The 19,700-nt window shown below is 48.4% G+C and overlaps 6 protein-coding genes across 6 annotated transcripts; 3 read left to right on the top strand and 3 right to left on the bottom strand.

The window, feature by feature from the left end:
* The first annotated feature begins 3,383 nt into the window (after nucleotides 1–3,383).
* On the top strand, nucleotides 3,384–5,237 carry EV420DRAFT_29934 (uncharacterized protein). The gene is made up of 7 exons (XM_060481585.1): nucleotides 3,384–3,691; nucleotides 3,753–3,933; nucleotides 3,989–4,032; nucleotides 4,091–4,158; nucleotides 4,210–4,310; nucleotides 4,369–4,969; nucleotides 5,020–5,237. Exons 1-7 carry the CDS (start codon nucleotides 3,607–3,609, stop codon nucleotides 5,032–5,034), a joined length of 1,095 nt encoding a protein of 364 aa, XP_060339198.1. The 5' UTR covers nucleotides 3,384–3,606; the 3' UTR covers nucleotides 5,035–5,237.
* Nucleotides 5,238–5,539: 302 nt separating this feature from the next.
* On the top strand, nucleotides 5,540–6,913 carry EV420DRAFT_1257453 (uncharacterized protein; the record flags this gene model as incomplete). The annotated part of the gene is made up of 3 exons (XM_060466834.1): nucleotides 5,540–5,702; nucleotides 5,760–6,207; nucleotides 6,304–6,913. 3 exons carry the CDS (start codon nucleotides 5,540–5,542, stop codon nucleotides 6,911–6,913), a joined length of 1,221 nt encoding a protein of 406 aa, XP_060339197.1.
* A 3,844-nt stretch (nucleotides 6,914–10,757) lies between these two features.
* EV420DRAFT_29966 (glutathione S-transferase) lies at nucleotides 10,758–11,930 on the top strand. The gene is made up of 5 exons (XM_060481588.1): nucleotides 10,758–11,038; nucleotides 11,091–11,287; nucleotides 11,336–11,453; nucleotides 11,513–11,607; nucleotides 11,663–11,930. The coding sequence occupies exons 1-5, from the start codon at nucleotides 10,868–10,870 to the stop codon at nucleotides 11,736–11,738; spliced, it is 657 nt and encodes a 218-aa protein (XP_060339196.1). The 5' UTR covers nucleotides 10,758–10,867; the 3' UTR covers nucleotides 11,739–11,930.
* A 176-nt stretch (nucleotides 11,931–12,106) lies between these two features.
* On the bottom strand, nucleotides 12,107–15,900 carry EV420DRAFT_29942 (Lon protease C-terminal proteolytic domain-containing protein). The gene is made up of 9 exons (XM_060481586.1): nucleotides 14,851–15,900; nucleotides 14,162–14,799; nucleotides 13,806–14,104; nucleotides 13,582–13,749; nucleotides 13,486–13,532; nucleotides 13,196–13,434; nucleotides 12,758–13,138; nucleotides 12,443–12,710; nucleotides 12,107–12,384 (listed from the first exon to the last, which is right to left on the bottom strand). The coding sequence occupies exons 1-9, from the start codon at nucleotides 15,743–15,745 to the stop codon at nucleotides 12,122–12,124; spliced, it is 3,198 nt and encodes a 1,065-aa protein (XP_060339195.1). The 5' UTR covers nucleotides 15,746–15,900; the 3' UTR covers nucleotides 12,107–12,121.
* EV420DRAFT_1494338 (DHHC palmitoyltransferase-domain-containing protein) lies at nucleotides 15,883–17,564 on the bottom strand. The gene is made up of 5 exons (XM_060470802.1): nucleotides 17,397–17,564; nucleotides 17,044–17,349; nucleotides 16,602–16,944; nucleotides 16,363–16,550; nucleotides 15,883–16,311 (listed from the first exon to the last, which is right to left on the bottom strand). Exons 1-4 carry the CDS (start codon nucleotides 17,527–17,529, stop codon nucleotides 16,370–16,372), a joined length of 963 nt encoding a protein of 320 aa, XP_060339194.1. The 5' UTR covers nucleotides 17,530–17,564; the 3' UTR covers nucleotides 15,883–16,311; nucleotides 16,363–16,369.
* EV420DRAFT_1757177 (Mis12-Mtw1 protein family-domain-containing protein) lies at nucleotides 17,565–19,452 on the bottom strand. The gene is made up of 4 exons (XM_060480507.1): nucleotides 19,300–19,452; nucleotides 19,227–19,242; nucleotides 18,274–19,174; nucleotides 17,565–18,217 (listed from the first exon to the last, which is right to left on the bottom strand). Exons 1-4 carry the CDS (start codon nucleotides 19,405–19,407, stop codon nucleotides 17,668–17,670), a joined length of 1,575 nt encoding a protein of 524 aa, XP_060339193.1. The 5' UTR covers nucleotides 19,408–19,452; the 3' UTR covers nucleotides 17,565–17,667.
* Between the last annotated feature and the right edge of the window lie 248 nt (nucleotides 19,453–19,700).

Here is a 19,700-nt window from a genome sequence, read left to right as displayed (position 1 = left end):
AGCCTCTTTGTTACCCACCATCATGATGATCTGGTGCCTCTGCTGGTTCCTGGTCCTGACTTTCCCTCCACTTTAACGCCGAAAAGGTCCCATACAGATAGTAACTTTACTTCATCGGCATATGTGCTTTCTCTACCAGGCCGACTGGCAATACCAGCTTCAGCAGACGGCGAATTGGATTGAATAGCTGGACCGCCAGCTCTCATAGGCTTTACATCTCTGTTATCTAGTTTCATTCTAAGTAGTGGAAGATTCTAACCGCGATGACCGAGCCCAGTCATCTCCTACAGAAGCAGACCGTTGACGATTCGCCCACCTGAGTGCCTGCAAACTCAGTCGCCACTTAGTAGAATTCTTCTGTCACGTCTGATGAATCATTTCGACCCAGTTCCTGTGCCTCTACTGCATTGCGTTTCCTCAACGCCCGCAGTCACGTTTGAGACTGTCTCTATGTCTACCAGCCTGTACATGCGGCCACTGCCACGTTATTGCTAAAGGAATGCTAATGCTGATAGACGGTACTAGGCGTAGTCTCACGCGAACTTGGTCCTCTACGCGATGTATTGTGTCGGCGAAATCGGAACCGACGCGCAACATGTTTCACGCACTGGTAAGGACTTGTCTTATTCCTGATGCAGATTATTCAGCACGAGCACGATAGGCTGCGCTTAACACCAGTCGTAAATTGTTTGGATTATATGCCCATGCGGCGGACACCGTTGACAGCCTACCCGTCTACCCTCTAAGCGATTCAACCAGTTTGGCATCTGATTATTTGCTTTCTGTGGGTCTGTATCTCTTAATGCTCATTTCGATGGCAGCGCGCAGCTTGTCGAACTTTGAAAGTCTTCTCAGTTCGTATTCAGGGTCTGCCGCGTTCCATTTCCTTTAGCCTTGTCCTAGGACCTTTTCCGATATGCATCTTTTTGGTGAGAAACATGTCCTATGGATGGCACCGTGACGTCTGGCATCTCTCCCGTATACTAAGTCCGCTTGGTCCACTGTGGCGTGCCCTGGGTTCTTAGAATTCTATCCTTTTTCTAGAGTCTACCACACGGCCGTACCTAGGCACAGCGAGAACCATCGAATACACACTATCATCGAGCGACGTTCGGTGGGTGGTTATTACGCGCGAAGCTTGTTCTTGCTTGGCTTTCTATGGCTTCTTTGTCCTGGATTTCCAGGGTTATATTCGGCGATCTAAAAGACGTTCAAGCCCCGCAATGATGATGATGATGACCTCTGCCTTGCCGAAGCGCTGCAGGGTCAATCGCCAGGACATACTTAGCTCAATGATTCTTTCTGTGGGTTGGCTGAAATATATACAGCAATGGGAAGCGGGCATTTGCGAAACTACTATTGAACTTAAGCGAGAATCGGCATGTGATAGGTGCGTCAAAACTTTGGGGATAGCTGTGAATTTCAAGCTCAATGTTCATGGTCAGGCCGCGACGTGATGGTTCTACTTGCACCGCGATGGCGACTGAAAGCCATACTGGTTCCAGGTTGGTTGACTTCATATTTGCCTATATTTAATTCGGAGCCTGACGCCGTGGACTTCCTCCGAGGTCTTATCTACATGGATGTGATCAACGTTTTTATCCTGATCACATCGGGAAAGCAAAGCCTCGTCAATTTTGGATCTCGCCGAGGAGATCTGTGATGTACGTCTTTTACACATATATTTCATTTTCTTTGCACCTAAGTTGGTGCCTTTGTTAAGCGTTCATAGTTAACCGACGGCTCCCACCATTTCACCAAATAAATGGGTCCGCAAGCCATTCAGCATCTTTCTGAAACGACGAACCCTTATCGAGCAACGGGATTCCGATGCCTTTCCTTCTGAGCAACGTGAATACTTGCATTTCACGCTGACTTTCAATTCCAACCTGCAAGGGCTGTATTAAGTGCTCAACTCCGTCAGGAGCAGGGGCTTTCGTTATCATGCACTCATATGATATGATGAAATCTTCCAGCGCTCATCCTTAGTTATTGAGTCCTCAATACAAAAGGACTAGTTCCGGTTGTTTCTGGGGAAAGAAGAATCAATATTGGCAGGATGAGCCTTCATGCCTTGGATCCCGGAACACAACTTGGAATAAACAAGTAACCGGAATGGCGGTGAGCCCTCCCATGTCCGATGCTCCGACCATCCGCCGCTGGCTGAGCTCGATCGACTACTTGCCAACGCCTTGATCTCCACGGAAGGCCTTCGAAACATTCAACCAACACCACCCTTAAATTCAATCCTGAATTTCCCAGCTTGTCGGTTGCGCATTCTTGGTTGATAATTGACTATTAACTTTGCATTTCAGGGCTGGCTCGTGGGTCGTCCGAGGGCGCAAAGCTCCAGGGACCGAAAATAACAACCATTTGAGAACAAATAGGCTTTGGTACTTGAGATCTGTTAGTTCGGACATGATCTTCCGCTTTATCAATATTCGCATGTACCATAATGCAACGTCTTCCTTCCCGCTTAGAGCCGTTCCGCGCTGCATCTCGAATGTGACGAAAAAGACAAGTCCGTGAGATCGAAGAAGTGTATATACGGAGAGATCAGTCTGGAGACCATTGACCCTGCAAGCACAGATGAGAACCGATGACGCAGATTTTCCGCAACGCGCCTGAGGGTCCCGAGGGCAAAGTGGTTACAAGTTACGCCGTGACGAAGAGGCGATGGTTCCTCAGGTACACATGCTGCCATATGGGTATAGATATATATCTTCTGACGATTGGTTATCCGGCTAGCGGTTCGTTTCAACCGAACCGAGAGCCGAAAACATGGTCATCGCTTTGGTCACTGCGCAACCTATTAACCTCTAATCACAGCGGCTGTCATGTCTTCACAAGCGAGGCTTCAAGCAGCAATGTCGAGGCGGATTATATCTTGAAACAGGGTTCGAGTTCCATTCACGATGAGTATGGAGGAGGCCGAAAAGGTACCTCCTGATGCTCCATTGGATTCATCGCAGCTGTGATAGCAAATCTCCTCGAATTTGAGGTGTACGTTATGTTGAAGGCCGGAGGAGTGTGCACGTTTACGCCGAGGGAATAAAACTAAAAAGGAAATCCAGGCGGGGACACCCGTGTGAAACATCATCCTGATCACGCCTCGGCAACTTTATCCATCTTGTTCACGTTTCTCCTCGCTCTTCGGTCAATCCGCGAGTTTTCTGTTTTGAATTGGTGCGTTACTTGCACTTGATGGCAAATGGTATTGATTCTGGCCTTGTATTGGACTCTCAGGCTCGAATACTAACCATATGCCTGGCTGTGACTGTACAGCGTGAAGGATTGATCAATCCCCATTTGTTATCTTCGCGGACCAAATATTGATCATATTCGGAATCAATATTTTTCGAGTAACGCGGAAATTATCTGTAAAGCCGTCCAAAAATACTTTTCTTGGCCTCTCCGTAAAGCCGGTAACAATGACAATTACGCATCGTTTAGATCTGTGTTGTACGTGGGAGTTGGAAATGCCACCACACCTCCGACTCCCCTGATTTGGCCAATTTCAGCGGCATCGAGGATTATTTAAACCATGCTGTCAATCTATCCTCCAGCGCTTGATCTGCCTTGAAACTTCTCTAGTGCAACACTACCATGGCTGCAGTCAATATGCTCTCTCGTGAACGTCGATCCTGGACTGCCAAGGAAGACCAACTCCTCCGCGAGGCCGTTCAACGAGGTCAGCTACTTTGTTCTCCTACTCCCCATTACCAATATTGACTCTAGGCTGTATTTTATAGAGGATCCTGGTAACCCAAATCCTTCCAAGTGGCATGCTATAGCCAAGCACGTTCCCGATCGCACCAACAAAGACTGTCGCAAGCGTTGGTTTGCCAAGATGGCGTCGGACGTGGTCAAGGGCGGATGGGCGCCGGATGAGGATGAGAGACTTGTGAAAGCTATTGAGCGATATGGTACAAGGTATACCGTTCTCCCCATTCTCCTTCGCTACGTTTACTCATCTTGTTGGTACAAGATGGTCTCTCGTCGCGTCTTTGGTGCAAACAAGGAACAGCGATCGTAAGTGCTCACTATAGCTGTTCACAACACAAAACTCATATTCGCGCTTCGTCTGCAGAATGTGCCAAACGTTGGACTGATACTTTGAACCCCTCAATCGACAGGACTACCTGGACGCCGGAGGGTGTAAGTTTACGCTTTCTACCTACTCGCGCATTCACTTATGCTATTCTGCAGGACGCGCTGTTGATTAGTGCTGTTAACGAGCACGGAAAGCTGTGGACGAAAATCGTCAAAACATACTTCCCTGGGCGAACGGGCCTTTCCGCTAAGAATAGGTACGAGCTTGCATATCATCGGGGTTGTATTTCTCCTAACGAAGACCGCCGATGTTAGGTACAATAGTATCACCCGCTTTAATTCTGACCGTGGTGGTCGCAAGTCGTCCGTTAGTTCCTATACAACACACCGTAGCTCTCATTCAGAAAGTGCGTCCTCATCGGCGAGTGTTTCTCCCATCACACCTTCGATTCCCATTCCCGAAGTCCCGAACTCGCTGTTTTCCAAGTCCCCAACGGATTCACCTATCCCCTTCTCACTCGACCAGTCCAGCTGGGAAGAACCATCGTTCGGACCTCTTTCAACTTACGGATCGTCTCGGTCGCAGTCGGGATCCCGTGTGGCAGGGTCAGGCTTCAACTCGTTCGAGAATTCCGTAAATCAGAACGTGCCTCCGTTCCATGAGGACTCTCTTCTGGCATTCCAACCTACGAGTTACGATCCCTCATTTTCCTCACAACTCCCGGATGGTCAAGTCAGCAGCTATGATATTGCTTCCTCTGAGTCCCTTCGTGCTGGCCCTACTCTGCCTCACTTCGGCGCTATATCAGCGTCATTCGACAATATAATTGGGGAGCACTGGGCGAGTACTACTCAAGTTTACGATCCTAACCACTGGGAACGATACCGAGTGCCTCCGGCAGGCGGGGCTTCATCGGTGAGTGCAACCCTGTTCATAGATGATTCTCCAGCTCATTAGTTCCGCAGCCATACTTGTATTAAATCATCTTGGATGCCTGTGACCCACTTCTTTTCCTCATCGTTGTCATAACTGTATACTAAGTACTGTACATCATTCTTGCATTCACTACTTATTCTAGATCACTGGCATGGGCATTGTTTCAATCATTCCTCCCCTCCCACAGTTTCGGGATGTAGAACCACCGATAAGTATTTCTATAAGTATAGAACCGCGACCGTCATAAGCCACACCTTTTGGCCCTGTATTGTAATAGGCAAAAATTATACAAGATTTTAAAACGAGTTAGAGCTAGAGCTAGAGCTAGGGCGGAGATGTTTTTTTGAGTTTGAAAATCTTGATGATATCTCCTCCGATGGAACGCGGAATAGTGGATCCTTCCGATGTCGTGAGTGCGACTATGTCAGCTTCTTTGCTAAGTCAACATCCATGACTCACGGAAGGCCATATTCGGAGAAGTGCTGTGCAGTCTATGACGTCAGTTGTCCGCAGCACTTAGGGTGCTGTCCCTCTCTCCGACTCACAAACATGTCTGAAGGATCGTCCTCGCAAAGTAGAAGAGTACTTTCTGAACAGTTAATTCAGGATAGCTTTCACAGCTACCTCAAATCGTCTCTCACACAAGCAAAAATTGAACGACTCCTAGACGAAAGTATACTAAGTAGCGCGGAAGGCGACCTGATGATAACCGGTAAGTCGCTTTTTTAATGTGATGCACTGGAACTAGTTTCGATTTTTCATATTATAGGCCCTGCCTTGTGCCTTTATTTCGCTGCTCTTCGATGCACTACAAATCCCCCTTCTGTACCTCTTCCCCGGCGGGGTAAATCCTCAGAACCAACGGAGCTTTCTGCTGAAAACTGTCCACCGGCATTCACTTCATTTCTTTCTGTATGGGCCAAATCAGTCCCATCCATCCAGGGACTAGCACCAGAGCACCAACATGATCTAGCGCGTATCATCTGTGGACTCGAACCGTTATCTATCCCCCCATTACCATCATTGCAGGGTATCTCAGCAGACTTGCGTGCTGTAGCTATTGAAATTAGTCAGAGGCGATCTTTCCAAGATCAATATGCCTCTGATCTCCAGGCGGCTCTGGATTCAGGTAAACCTCTCAGTAGTCCCAGAACAGTGAAAGCTTCATTTGTTCCGCCACCTTCCTACGACGCACCTCCCCACCAAAAATCTCCTCGGTCTTCTATTGACGGAGCACCTCCAGCATTGCCCCAACGTGCAAACCGTGATCTACCTCCACAGTCTCCGGCACATCTATCACCACAGGCTGCCAGCGGGTCAAGCGGATTGCCTTTACGCAGCCCCTCTCCCACCATCTTAGCGCCCAACTCGCCTGCAATTGAGTTCATACGTGAGACATTATACGCATCTCTAGCCGATGCCCTTGATCGTCAACCTACTCTTCGCACCCTATTGAAGCGCGACCTTCCCCGTGCATATTTCGCATGCGTGGCCTTTGCAATCCTTGACGTTGCAACGACGTCTATGACACCAGAAGGAGGGGTAGTTGGTGTTCTTGGACAACCCTTGATGCTCTCGGATTGTCCAATCCAGCTTCAGCCGTTCATGATGGAACTTGCGGCGATTGGGAGGGATTCGAAGGAACTCGAAGCGGAAGACGATAGAACAGCGATGCAATATGCGCAGCAGGGAAGGGATATACCAGCGCCAAGGATGGAGAGAGTTCGGAAAATCTTAGAAGAAGGTGTTGGATACAGTGATCGCCACCGGGACGAAGCAAACGGCAGGCGAAGCGTTGAGGGAAAAGCCGTTGCGTTCGCGAACCGCATCAATGCCCTTAGTCTGGGTATGACTAAGTTGAAAGCGTTCAGGGAACGGCAGGAATATGTCTTCACAGTCCTTGCAGGGATAGGTTCGAACTGAATGGTCCGTTCTTGTTCCTATCGCCCGTTCTACCGTTAATCTCTACTACTAATACTAACCTGCATGTATTGATATCTCTGTTTATTTGTAGCGTCATGTATCTTCTGATATATATAGAGTCAGATGGGAACCTTATGGCCTTTCTGGTGGCCCTGGCCACCTGAACATCAAGGGCAGGCTGAGGTTGAAATCGTATCCAAGAAATGCGGGACCCACTCGCCGGGTGCATTATGTTCGCCAAGTACTTGTCTATTCTCATGCGGTACCGACATCCGAGATGGCCGGCCCGAGCGCTGAAGGGGCGGTAGCGAATTGGATGCGTTTTTGGTAATTTGTCTTCAGCTTCCAGTCGTGCTCATTTCAAACGCCTTCCAAACACCCGCCACCGAATGTTCATAGGTGTTTCCAATATTGTTCAGCCAACCAGCGTTGTCGTTGCACCTTGAAAGCCTATTGGGAGGAAACTTGCCGTCGTTGACCGACGCAGCATACTTACTATTAGTAAGGTCCCGTAAGCGACTCAAGCTCAAGAAACGACATCCACTTAATTATTCATGGCATGGTCGGTACCGGTCATGACGTGATTTTGATTTCTGTAATTACAATGCAAAGTCGACGCTTGACGGAATGATCTCATGACTGCTGTCAATGGATCCAAGACTTTCCGTGGATTCGTACTTATGGTGAAGTACGTTTGTTCCGACTCATCGTTGCATGTATTAACGGTTGGCATCAGGTTATGGTTCGACATGTCCGTTCGGTATTTGCGGGGCCCGTCGTCTGCCACCCAGTTTGCCAGTGATGGTCATGGTGACTTTTCCAAGTACCTAATGATTCGTCGTCAAGTTCTTATGGTGTCAATTAGATAATTCGGTCCTGATGAAAGGAACCATTGGATGCCGATGGATTTATTAATGTCATGCTTCTCTATATGATTGAATAAATTATTCGATCAAGGAACCAACCTCGGTGCTCATCGCTGTTGGACCGAGCGTGACCTAGTATCCTGCTGCCACTATGTGGTCCAAGGTCGCCACCCAATTGCTGACGGAAGGTTTGTTATCTCTGCCCTGAATTCTGGGCGTACGAACTTGAGGTAATGTTATGTATTCTAGGATCCGACTTAACAGTGTTGGATGCTTTTCAAGTTGGTGCCTTTGTTATGAACATGTTTGTAGTATGTACACACTCCGATCTCCTAAGATACTTTTGCCATAAACGAGCTCTCATATCATTTGGTAGACCGGGCGATTGGTCTGCTTGTCTGAGTTGTTCCATCCCAAGGCTTGGTTAATCTCTTAGCTGGACCTACAGGAAGTGATTCAATTGTATCTGAATCAGGATATCCACGTTCTAGTGCAGGCAAATACAACCCAGGGACTATCTGTTGTAACACGCGCACCTAGGAACTCCAAAGAGGAGGCGAAGACATCGATCATGTGAATGAGTATGCGGTATTAACATTGTTAAATAACATTTCTGACAGAAGTCACCTATCATAATTCTGCAGAGTTAACTGCCTTCGGCCGCCTCCTGTTTCATGTAGCAAGCTGCCACGGTAGAGCGAAAGATGTCCCACGACAATAACACCCTTTGGTCCAATCCTTCTACCACAATTTGAGACTCTAAGTCGTCAGCAGAGCATCTCGCTTCCAAGTTAAATATTAAATGCTGAAGAGTCAAACAAGTCTGAACCTACTGTGTTTGGCAACACAGTACCTGACGTGCCTGTGGCGCCCCTCGAGCCAGCGGCGAGATGTGCAAACAGGTGTGCGTGTCCGCCGGCAAGTTCTTTCAAATTTGCTTCCGTTCATGTGGGTGGTGGTAGTAACCGCTTCGTATTAGTTAGTATTGCTGCGGGGGTATATTTATTTCAAAGCTGTGTTCATTGCCACTGATATGGCGTCTCAGGTTCCCTAAGGCTTGGCTTTTATTCGCCAGGTCTTTTTGTTTCTTGTTAATCCAAAAGACGATTTTGTAATGGTATGCAGTGTTTTAATAGATACCCCCGCTAGACTCGGAGGACTCTCAAGGTATTGGGTGGTATTCAATCAGACGCAGCATTGTGTTAAGTTCCCGGAAGAGAAGTAGCTTTCACCGCCGATTGAGGTACGACCGCCTCAGTAATGTGGTATCATCAAGCGATGGTAACGGCGAATGGAGGCGCCGCCACGACTTGTGACACAGCACTTGTGCACACGTACGTTTAAGGCGCCTTCAAGGATTATTTGAAGCTTACCAGTAGCAGGCCAAGGAAATACCCCAACCGAATTCTGATCAAAAACAGCGAAACGTCGCTCACCTTGACCATGTTCAGCCAAAGTCGTTTTCTACCGCTGCTAACCTTGATTTCACGTGTTATTGCATTATGGAGAAGGCACAGAGATCTCAACAAAAATAAATTCGGATTTAAGTTTTGATGAGAACTGCAAAGCGATGCAGTGACACGATCGGCAAAGACGAAAATCTAAAAAGAGAAGAGAGACGTGGTAATGGAAGCCCGGATCAGTATCACAAAACATTAGACGATCGTGTAGGCGTACCCCGAGCAAGGAAATTTGATTGGCGAACAAGAAGATTGCTGAGAAAAGCCGCGGACATCCGACCAACAATGTCGGAGAGGCGGTATTAGCCCGCCGTCCATCTTGAGTTATACCCTCCCAATCTTCGCGTCACTATACTGGTACTGGCCGCACCTTCCGTACTTCACCGCGTAGGACTCTCCGCCATTCTACTAACTCCGCGGAACAAGAAACTCGGCAAGATACCATTTAATCTGGCATGCGATTCCATTCTCTAGTGTTTCTTAACGGCCGCTGCTGAGATCTGAGAACCGTACCAATAGCGTGGTTAAACGTGAGTATTTTCGATGCAAGCGAGTCGTGGTAGCACATGTTTCTGAAACTAATAGAATGTCGCTTAGCATGGAAAGTTGCAGTCTGAGTTTAGAACATATTTGGCGCGAGAGTGTCGGAGAGCTCTGAGGGTCCAGTATTAGCACCAGCATCAGTATTAATATAGTATAGCTGGGACATCCAAGGGGATAATAGATGGAAATGGAACGCTGTTTGTCCACTTCAGAGAGCTATTGTCACCGGTCCGAAATGAGTATCATCAGTGCATTGTGAGCCATACGGCATTGCGTCGATTACATGGGTTGAATGTCCGTTATCTTCCTAAGAAATCCTAGAATATGGGGTCCGCATGTGATTTCAAAGGCGTGGCGTTCTGGATGCGGTGAACAGTTGGCAAGGGTCTACCGTAACACGCATCCAAGCACGACAACTTCTCGGCTAGTCCGAGCCTAGAGTCCTAAATCAAACAATCAAAATCCTGATGCCCTGCGCAAAGTGACAAGGCGACAATCGGGGAGATGTTGATTTTTACACCTAAACAGAAGGATATTTTGACAGGTCGTTGTCTGATGCACATTTCAGTGGCTAGCTATGAGAAACGACACGTAGAGAATCATCGCGTTTGATATCGACGGGACGCTGTCGAAGATAGAGCGTTGAAAACTGTGGCTGCTGGCCCGGCAGAGCCTCAGCACGACGATGCTATCAACTTCTGTCCTTGGTAAGAAGACTTTAGTCAGCGGGCTTCTCAAAACGAAAAAAGTATGCCTAATACCACAAAGTAGCGCTGGCGCCTTCGTTGAAGATGGAAGGAGGAAAAGATCTGGGTCGGGATCCGGGCCGGAACGGGGTCAGGTGATTGGAGGACAGGTTATTTAACTAAGTCAAACTCTCATTGAACACTGTATTTTCTTCGTATCCGACGTGTTTCCTAAGCAAAAATACGAAGCCAGCACCCACGGGAGAAGAAGAGAAGACTTTGATCAGTAAGGAGACACATGGAAGACATCGGCATTTCGGATAAAAAGAACCGTATACCCAGGCCTCTGAGTTTATCGATCTTTCTCCTAAGCATCGCACTCAAACCCAAAGGTTGACCATGGTCTTAGAGCTGTACGGATCCCCTTACTCTACTTGCACCAAACGTGTCGCGGCAGTTCTCCACGAGAAAAAGGTTCCCTTCGAGTTTTGCCTTGTTAATCTCGCTACCGGTGAGCACAAGACGCCTTCCTACTTGGAAAAGCATCCCTTTGGTGTCGTCCCATATATCGTGAGTTTTATATTATTCTTGTCCTTTAGCATATCTATCAGGTGGGTTGCAGGATGACGACGGGTTCATTCTCTACGAGAGCAGGGCGATAAGCCGATACATCGCACTCAAGTACGAATCCCAAGGCACGAAGCTCATCCCCACCGATGACTTGAAGAAGATTGCGCTTTTCGAACAAGCTGCCTCCGTCGAGCAGAGTTCATTCGATCCCTATGTCACTACTGTTGGGATGGAAAAGATTATCAAACCGTAAGTGCTGTTCATCATTGTATGGGGTCTGCTTCATTATTTCGAAAGACGATTGAAGGGAATTCCGGCAAACGAGGCAGCCGTCGAAGACGCCCTCACCTCTCTGTCGGCAAAATTAGATGCTTACGATGTTATCCTTTCCAAGCAGAAATACCTCGCCGGAGATGTAAGTCCGAAGTTGATACAAGGCTGTCTGGGCGCATAGAGTTGATGGGTCTTTGGCAGGATGTTACCCTTGCTGATCTATTCCACATCCCTTGGGGTGTTCTTCTCGTCGTCGCTGGTAGCGATATCATGGAGAGCAAGCCCAATGTTGCCAGGTTTGGATTACATCTCCTCACGTTCCATTCGTTGTTACTGATTTTTCCCTAATAGATGGTGGAAAGATATCACGTCGAGGCTATCCTGGGCCGCCGTGAAGGATGGCGTAAACAGTGTGACATCTTTCTAAGAGAATCGGCCTGCTGACTCAATGCACATGTAAGAGGGATGAGAGATGTGCCCGAGCTAATAAATAAATCGAAGCTAAACTGAACATGCCGATCGTCCGGACTTCGAAGATTTACTTTGTCATAAAAAGCTCCTCATGACACGTCTGAATTGTCCAGGACGCAACAGACAACCAACAGAATGGAGCCCATTATCAGCCTTCGACATGTGCAGAGTCATCAACGTTTCATTGGAAACATTAGACTCGCATAAGACTAGCAAAGTGGCATTGAGAAGGGATAGTATAATACAGTTGCTGCGATGCGTGTACAAAACAAAGCCGAAGCCAAAACACACCAACCGTCTGTCTATATAAGTAGTAAGTATATAAAATACGTGGTGTTATTATGATATTGCCAATGTTTCCTTCCACCGTTGTGCAATCTCTTCGCCCCCAAACACCTCTTGTAGAACTTCTCTCACGTCCTCGACATATACAAACTTGATGCCAATTTTGACACTCTCAGGGACGTTTTCCTCGATATCTGCTCTGTTGGCTGCGGGAGCGATGATAGTCTTGATACCAGCTCGGTGAGCGGCTAATATCTTCTCCTTCAGGCCGCCGACCGGAAGGACTTGCCCGACGAGAGATATCTCTCCTGTCATTGCTATAAACATATGTCGTGTATCAGCCCTGGCAGGATGAAGATGGTAAAGGAAGCTTACCGATATCCGGGTTTATTTTTGTTTTAGTAAAGAGTGATACGAAGGCAGACAGAATTGCAGTCCCTGCACTTGGCCCTTCCTTCCCAATGCTACCCTCAGGCATGTGTACATGGATATCCCGATCTGTCAAGAACTGTGTCTCCGCGTCGGGTGTTATCCCGAGCTCGAAAGCATGACCTTTGACCCAGCTAAGACCGATCTGTGCACTCTCCCGGATGACCTCGCCAAGCTTGCCGGTGAGCTGGAGATTTCCTTTGCCAGGCATACTCTATCTGGAATTAGATGACGTCTGTCAGACATATAAGTGTTACTAACCATAGCTTCGATAGGCATTACTGCGCCAGATCCATTGCCAAGGTATCCGAGACCAGTACTCACACCAGGAGGAGGGGGTTGTACATACATCCTGTCTTTTTGATATATCGGCGGACCAACGTAGTCTTTGAGGGTTTCCGGGGTAATCCTGACGTGTACTGTATCAGGTATGGACATAGGCTTGCGCTGCTGGGTCGTCACTGTCATCCTTTCACCTGAGGGATCTGGACCAACTGATGGCTCGTTACTAGGAGGTTCTTGAGACTCAACAGTGGTAGTAGACTCTGCGCCCGATGAAGACGTTGAGGTGACCAAAGGCGGCTCCGGAAGGGCCTCTTCTCCGAGCTCCTGGACAAGCGTCAATGCGGCTTTTCGATATATCTGAAGTCCAGCAATAAGATTATGGAAATATAGTAGGAGCACAGAGGTACGACTGACCTTTTCAATATGCTTCTTCAAATTTCGAACACCACTTTCTCGGCAGTAGTACTTGATAAGTACGTCGATGGCAGAAGGATCCAGGACAACGTCGGCGTTCTTGAGACCAGAAGCCTCTCTGGCCTGCGGACCGAGATATTTATCCGCAATGACTGCTTTCTCCTCTGAAACATAGCCGCTAACTTCAAGGACCTCCATACGGTCAAGAAGAGGTGCTGGGATGGTATCAAGATTATTGGCTAACGATTATTTGTGAGCGAAGATGACTAAAAACGAAGATATTCTCCTACCTGTGCAAACGAAAAGGACACGCGAAAGGTCAACAGGGACATCCATACTTGGCGACATGATTAGCAACGTAAAAGAACAACAGATAAATCGCGTACTAGTGGTCTAAGAAACTGTTATTTTGCTCCGGGTCCAACATTTCTAGAAGTGCACTAGCGGGATCACCGTTAATACCTCGTCCAATCTTATCAACTTCATCGATGAGAACAAGAGGGTTCTCGGTTCCGACGCGTTTGAGTGCCTGGATGATTTTTCCTGGTAGTGCCCTTGAAAATACCCAACGATCAGGATAATAAACGGTGAAAAAAGCATACAAACATACCCGACGTATGTTCGGCGATGCCCTTTGATCTCGGCAACATCGGTCAAGCCACCGACTGAGAATCGGAAGAATTGTCTGTTGAGAGCGCGCGATATTGACTTGCCAATCGATGTTTTTCCTACACCAGGGGGTCCAACGAGACAGATAATCTTTCCTTCAACTGTGCCGCGTAATTTTCCGACGGCAAGGAATTCCAAGATTCGATCTTTAACGTCCTTGAGGCCATAATGGTCTTCGTCTAGGACAACTTGCGCGTGCGAAATAGAATAGTTCTCCGGAGAGTGCTGACCCCATGGAATCTAAAGAAAAAATGGTTCAGAGCAACGCTACAGAATGCAAAGGCAGAGACGGCGCACTTGAGTTAGCCACTCCAAGTAGTTCCTGGTCACATTTGCCTCAGACGCGGCAGGTTCCAAGCCAGCAAGCTTGTTGATCTCTTCGTCGAATACTTTCCTAACAGTCTCCGGCATTTTTAAAGACGCGGCCCGTTCTTTGAACTTCTCGATAAGCTTGTCCTTTCCGTCTGACTCCATACCCAGCTCCTTCTTGATACCTTTAAGCTGTTCCATGAGGTAGTACTCTCTTTGACGCTTCGCAATTTTGCTGTCAACATCCCGGGAGAGCTTGCTTTGAAGCTGGGCATTGATAAGTTCCTTCTTCAACACCAGCAAAGCTTTTCGTAACCGATCCTCAACAACCAAGCTCTCCAGAACGTCTTGTAATTCTCCAACTTCCCCCGTTGACACCGCGGCGGCAAAGTCTGCCAGCTTGTCTGGTTCATCGAAAACGTTGGACGCGATTTGATTAATCGAAAAGTTGGTAATCTGATCACGGAAGAGAGGGTTCAACTGGGCGATGTCTTTGAAGACTGAGACGATCTCAGACATGAAAGCACGTATGTACTGATTGTCCTTGTTATACGGCTGAGTAACAAGATTTTCGACCTCGACGATGGATATGGCATGGTTGTGCAAGAAAGAGGTCTGTAACGGTCCTATCATATCATGAGATCAAGACCAGGGTATCAGAGCCAGAACATACGAACCATGAAGAGTCTGAGGAGTTTGTTCCGATGTTGGAGTAGCCGGGGGAGTCACAGTTTGAGCGTCTTCCTCTCCAACTGATTCTACGGTCGCAACACCGCCAGCCTTGACCAATGAGGTGATCTTGATCCTGCGATGAGGATAAAGAACGGCCGTCAAACCTTCTTCCTTATCATCCTGGCCTCCAGCACTGAAGACGCTGGTTATCTGAGCGAATACACCGACAGGGTGCACAGTATTGATATCCGTAATGACATCACTGTCAATGTTCTCGTCCTTCAGGAGAAACGCGCCAAGGTACGGTTGTCCACGCTTCATCATCTCCTTGATAGCTGCAACTACTTCAGGGTTACGAACAACAACGGCCTTGTAGAATCCGGGAAAAAGTGGACGACGAACGATGGGGAGAGCCAAGACTTGGGGATAGATTTCGGGAACAGATTGCTTTGCGATTGCTGCTGGGGATGAAGGACGTGACGATGAAGGAGGTGAACTTGAATCTCCGGAGTCATGATCATCAGAAGAGGAAGAAGCAGGTGGAGAAGATTCTGAAGATGACCCTTCGGAAGGATTTTCGTCATCCTCAGAACGCAGCCGCGCCTGGTCATCCGATAGTTCCTCTGCATCCTCTATCGCTTTCTCATCCCCCTCAGATGGACCATCCGCTGGTCTATGTTTGGAATTGATCCAGCGAGGGTTATTAAGGGATGGCGTCCGGTTAATGAACGTCGAAACGGAGGAGGAGAAGAAACGGTGGTCCAGTCGCTCCAATATGCGGTCATGGACCAGTGACGACGGCCTGTACACGACATTGAAGTATGACAAAGCGCGTCGAGGACATTGCTGTCGGAAAGACAAGGGCGCACCCGGCCGAATACCTTTTCCAATCCAGCTCATGGACAACCACAATTGTAAGCTCCTCCCTCAGCTGGGCCGTGAACTGGAAATTGCCGTACACCCGAGAGACGGATAGATCTGAGAGGCGAAGGAAAGAGAGAAGGATGAGAGAGAACTTTCTTGACTGACGCAAGCCAAATCTAGTGTCTGACAAAGCGGCAGAATTGCCAAATTTAAGTTGAAGATTAGATCATCAAAATACGAGATAAGACCAGGCACTGTCGAGAAAAGTCATCTAGATGTCCTCCATTGCTCGCCACAATTTCTTTCTCCTCTGTATTTTTTTTCTTTGCCAGCCCAAGGCACTCTCAGTTATGGGAACCTATTCAAAATGCCTTCCAGAGAAACACAGTGGAGGATGAGACAGGCGGTGTAAGTATTCAGGACAATTTTCTCTCCAATCCACGAACTTGCTATTTCAAGAGTGTTTACCTCATAGTAGTCATTAGAATGTGACATTTTTGCCTTCATAACAAACCAAGATTTTCCAGTTGCGAATAAATTACCCAAATGCATTGTCCAAATTCAATAAAAGTATGATCGATAGCAATATCATGCCACTAATTCTTCAGGACTTCAGTTCCAAGACTGACAAGGTAGACCTTGACAAAACTTACCTAACATTTACTCGTCGTCGTCGTCGTCGGTCAACTCCTCGCCTCTCCTAATACCACCATGCTCGTCGTACCCATCTTTTCGTGCCCACCAACGACCGTCAGTATACGGTTGGAGCCTCAAAGGAATAATGAGCGTATACAGGGGATATTCTTCGAGATTAAAGAAGAGCTGTAGGTTTTTCCGTCGACTAACCAACCAGCAAGTAAGAAACTGTTGGACAAGGCATGATCAGACTCACCCCAAATCATAACTGTTAACGAAAACATCTCCCCGGTTCCGTGCGACGCGTTTGTACACCTCATAATCTTGCGACTCAACAGATGTCTCGGCAGCGGATATGGCGGTTAGGTGCCACGCACACATGATACCCACAGCGAGACAAAGTACAGCGGAGAGGATGTAGATGAGGAGATACAATGTCAACGACACTCTATAACGCCAGGAAACGTGCATGCCCAGACCAAGTGCGACCAAGAGCTGTGGATATCCGAACAGAACGAAAGCGAACGTGGCGATAACGAGGTAAGCCATGAACATGACGAAATGGCGCTCGTTATGGAGGCCTACGCATTGATTGATCCCTGCAAGATGTCAGCACCAATGGAACAAACATTTGAATGCAATGGACACACACTACCATCCGATTAGCATGACAGAGTAGCAGAAAGAACACGCTGAACGCACAGGACAATGATGGTCGTACTTTAGTACGCATTTGTTGCATATACGGCAATGATGGGCGCGCTCTGGTCTCATCATGGCACATTTGCTACATTTCGTCAGCCCCGCCTTAGTTGTCCTTGCATTGACGCCTACGCGTTTCCTTTTGGCTGCCCAGAGTCCTCGTATTGGGGAAACATCGCCATCGACGAAGCCAGGCGGGACTGTACATACCCACCAGTAGTGTGTCCACATGTTGACCGCCACAAGGACGCACGGAGGTATCGTAAGAAGAGGGAGAGGGAGGCTAGGCGATATTACGTCGACTACGCCGGCATCAGGATGGTTCGAATGGACGAAAAAAGCTACGTACAGAAAGCCACGGTTCCAATGCTCATCAATATCACAGCCAATGCCACAAACAACGGGCCAGCTGCGCCAGTCACACGGTCGCCCAGTCGCTCCAGAGTTTTAAAGCATCGAAATACGGTACGCGAGCAGATCATGGTAAGAAATAAGAGACTTAAGTTGTGGGCGCTTGTTTGCTCATCACGACGTCACTACCCAGCATAACAGATCGATATCGAAAGTACAAAATGAGGTACGAAAAGCAACAATAAAAATGAATCAGATTAGATATAAACTCATGTCCTCCCCGGTGTACTCCCCCTCTTTGGCGTTCGCGGCGTAGGAGGCGGGACACCCGTTAGCCTTCGCTCACTAACACCACCACCTCTCTCCTCGACCCTCTGTACCTCCCTGACCGCTCTTCTTGCTGCGTCACCAACCATCGCAGGCGGACGCTCCCGATCTACTGTCCACAGTGCCCTCAACAATTCCTGTGGCGGTGGTTCTCGTGTCAAAGTGCCGAGCAGGCCTGGGGGATTTGCGTTGGATCGCTGCGCGAGGCCGGTGGAAAGGTGGCTAAAGCGCTCATCAAGTGCACGCTCAGCTACAGACGCAGTCACCCGAGCAGCGTTCTGGTATGTGTTCAGCATGTCGACCTTGAATTCAACGTCCTGGAGGAGTGCTTGTATTTCTGGCCTGTCGGTGCCGTTAAGTATGTGTTGGGCAAGGGCAAAGCTAGGATGGTCGGAGCCAGTCTCCTCCTTCTGCTTTCCTTTGGACTTGGTACTGATGAATGCATCGTAGAAACTCTTAGCCTTCTTCCACGATTCGTCTTCTTCCTGTGCCCTGTCAATGAGACAAAAATGAATATAAAGGAAGTTTAGTAGATGTGAAAGCCGTACTTTCGGATCTGTTCAGTATAGGTCACCTCAAACCGCCGATTGCTCATGTTCTGCTCATTCTCCCGCAGTGCCACTGCCACTGAGCCATTCCTATTTCCTCCTGAAGGGCCAGAAGATGACGTCCGGACATCAACTTGCCTCTCCGCTAGTAGCCTCACCATCTCTTCTTTCGCCGTCTTCATCACTCGTCCCGCTTCTGGACTGAGTCCTTCCTCTCTGCTTGCTGCTCTCAGAGAACACCAGACGAGAAGCACCCTCATCCTCTCTGCATCCGGCAACTCCACGTCAATATGCTTAAAGAAGCTCTTCTCATGGACACTTGGATGCGGCTGGCTAATCCCTGTGGCCTCAAAAGTCGCACTAACCCGCTTCCCACGACCGCCCATGGAACTGCGTCGACTGGGCGTCCGGCTAATATCGTCGTCGTTCCCCTGATATTGTTTGATGGCAGCCATTGCACCCCCGCGCATTGCTTTATTTCGTTCGATTATCGGACTGTCTGTCTCCAAAGCTGCCAGTGGTTCTGTCCTGTCAACGCTCTTACCTTTTCCCTTCCCTTTATTCTGCAGTGCCCTCGAGCTCTTGCGTAGGTGGGCGTTCTCATCATCCATCGCACGAATATCAGATGCCATTGTAACAGGATCCCCGGGCGACGAAAGAATGTCGCGAGAGCGATTGGTCGCGGGGGGTGGTGTCGCGGGACGCGTAGCAGGGGTTGGCTTCGAGCTGGAGGGTTTCGCGGCCTTTGATTTAGCTTTGTTAGTAGGCTGCTGGGAATCTGCGCGTAGTTTCTTTGTCGGCGGCTGGGATTGAGAAGGGGGTGGCTGCGAATTCGACTGTCCGGCTTGTGGTTGTGCACGGACGATGATGAGCCCGCCAGGCTGCTCCTCTCCATTCAACACTAAAGTATTAATAAGTAAAAACAATCCTGTCTCCATAGTAGAATAGCATACGTTTCCGTTTATTCCCCTAAACACGAAATATTAGTTGATACTAGTACGAACTGCCGTATGGAAGCCAACATACCGCATCCTTCTTCGCCTTCTTTGCGCCCAGCGGATTATCAGAGAAGTCGCCTTTCCGTTTCGCGTTGGTCTGTGATGATGACATTGTGGCCGTTAGCGTACTGAGCATCGCCCGCCCCCCGACGGCTATGAGCGTTCGAACGAGAGCACGTCGAGCGGAGTTTGAAACTAATTTTCTCACGATCGCATGATCAACACAAGAGGCAACTGTTACTGTCACGCGTGACGGGACGCGTTCGAATACTTCGAATAACGAGCAGGGCAGGGCACGAACAACCCTTGAGCTTGAAGCTTGACTGCAACCTACATAACTTCCCTCGACTTTATTATTGACTCAGGAAATCCGCTCCGTCTTATCTTGCAGAGACCCACTTAGTAAAAATTTTCATATGCGTATGCACA

This window comes from Desarmillaria tabescens (genome assembly GCF_030435595.1).
Source record: "Desarmillaria tabescens strain CCBAS 213 chromosome Unknown EV420scaffold_1, whole genome shotgun sequence".
NCBI classification, from domain to species: domain Eukaryota; kingdom Fungi; phylum Basidiomycota; class Agaricomycetes; order Agaricales; family Physalacriaceae; genus Desarmillaria; species Desarmillaria tabescens.
The sequence above is the reverse complement of the archived record's forward strand: the minus strand, read 5'-3'. Positions and strand labels throughout refer to the sequence as shown.

Excerpts from the sequence above, each read along its gene's own strand:
- EV420DRAFT_1494338 (XM_060470802.1), bottom strand. The coding sequence starts at position 17,529 with ATGATCTGCTCGCGTACCGTATTTCGATGCTTTAAAACTCTGGAGCGA. Across the intron at positions 17,350-17,396 it reads CATTGGAACCGTGGCTTTCT|TCGACGTAATATCGCCTAGC; the intron begins GTACGTAGCTTT and ends ATGCCGGCGTAG. Across the intron at positions 16,551-16,601 it reads GTTAACAGTTATGATTTGGG|TCGACGGAAAAACCTACAGC; the intron begins GTGAGTCTGATC and ends CTGGTTGGTTAG.
- EV420DRAFT_29942 (XM_060481586.1), bottom strand. The coding sequence starts at position 15,745 with ATGAGCTGGATTGGAAAAGGTATTCGGCCGGGTGCGCCCTTGTCTTTC. Across the intron at positions 14,800-14,850 it reads AACTCCTCAGACTCTTCATG|GACCGTTACAGACCTCTTTC; the intron begins GTTCGTATGTTC and ends ATGATATGATAG. Across the intron at positions 13,750-13,805 it reads CATCGCCGAACATACGTCGG|GGCACTACCAGGAAAAATCA; the intron begins GTATGTTTGTAT and ends GGTATTTTCAAG.
- EV420DRAFT_29934 (XM_060481585.1), top strand. The coding sequence starts at position 3,607 with ATGGCTGCAGTCAATATGCTCTCTCGTGAACGTCGATCCTGGACTGCC. Across the intron at positions 3,692-3,752 it reads CCGCGAGGCCGTTCAACGAG|AGGATCCTGGTAACCCAAAT; the intron begins GTCAGCTACTTT and ends TGTATTTTATAG. Across the intron at positions 4,033-4,090 it reads GCAAACAAGGAACAGCGATC|AATGTGCCAAACGTTGGACT; the intron begins GTAAGTGCTCAC and ends CTTCGTCTGCAG.
- EV420DRAFT_29966 (XM_060481588.1), top strand. The coding sequence starts at position 10,868 with ATGGTCTTAGAGCTGTACGGATCCCCTTACTCTACTTGCACCAAACGT. Across the intron at positions 11,454-11,512 it reads AGAAATACCTCGCCGGAGAT|GATGTTACCCTTGCTGATCT; the intron begins GTAAGTCCGAAG and ends GGTCTTTGGCAG. Across the intron at positions 11,608-11,662 it reads AGCAAGCCCAATGTTGCCAG|ATGGTGGAAAGATATCACGT; the intron begins GTTTGGATTACA and ends TTTCCCTAATAG.
- EV420DRAFT_1757177 (XM_060480507.1), bottom strand. The coding sequence starts at position 19,407 with ATGCTCAGTACGCTAACGGCCACAATGTCATCATCACAGACCAACGCG. Across the intron at positions 18,218-18,273 it reads TATACTGAACAGATCCGAAA|GGCACAGGAAGAAGACGAAT; the intron begins GTACGGCTTTCA and ends TCTCATTGACAG.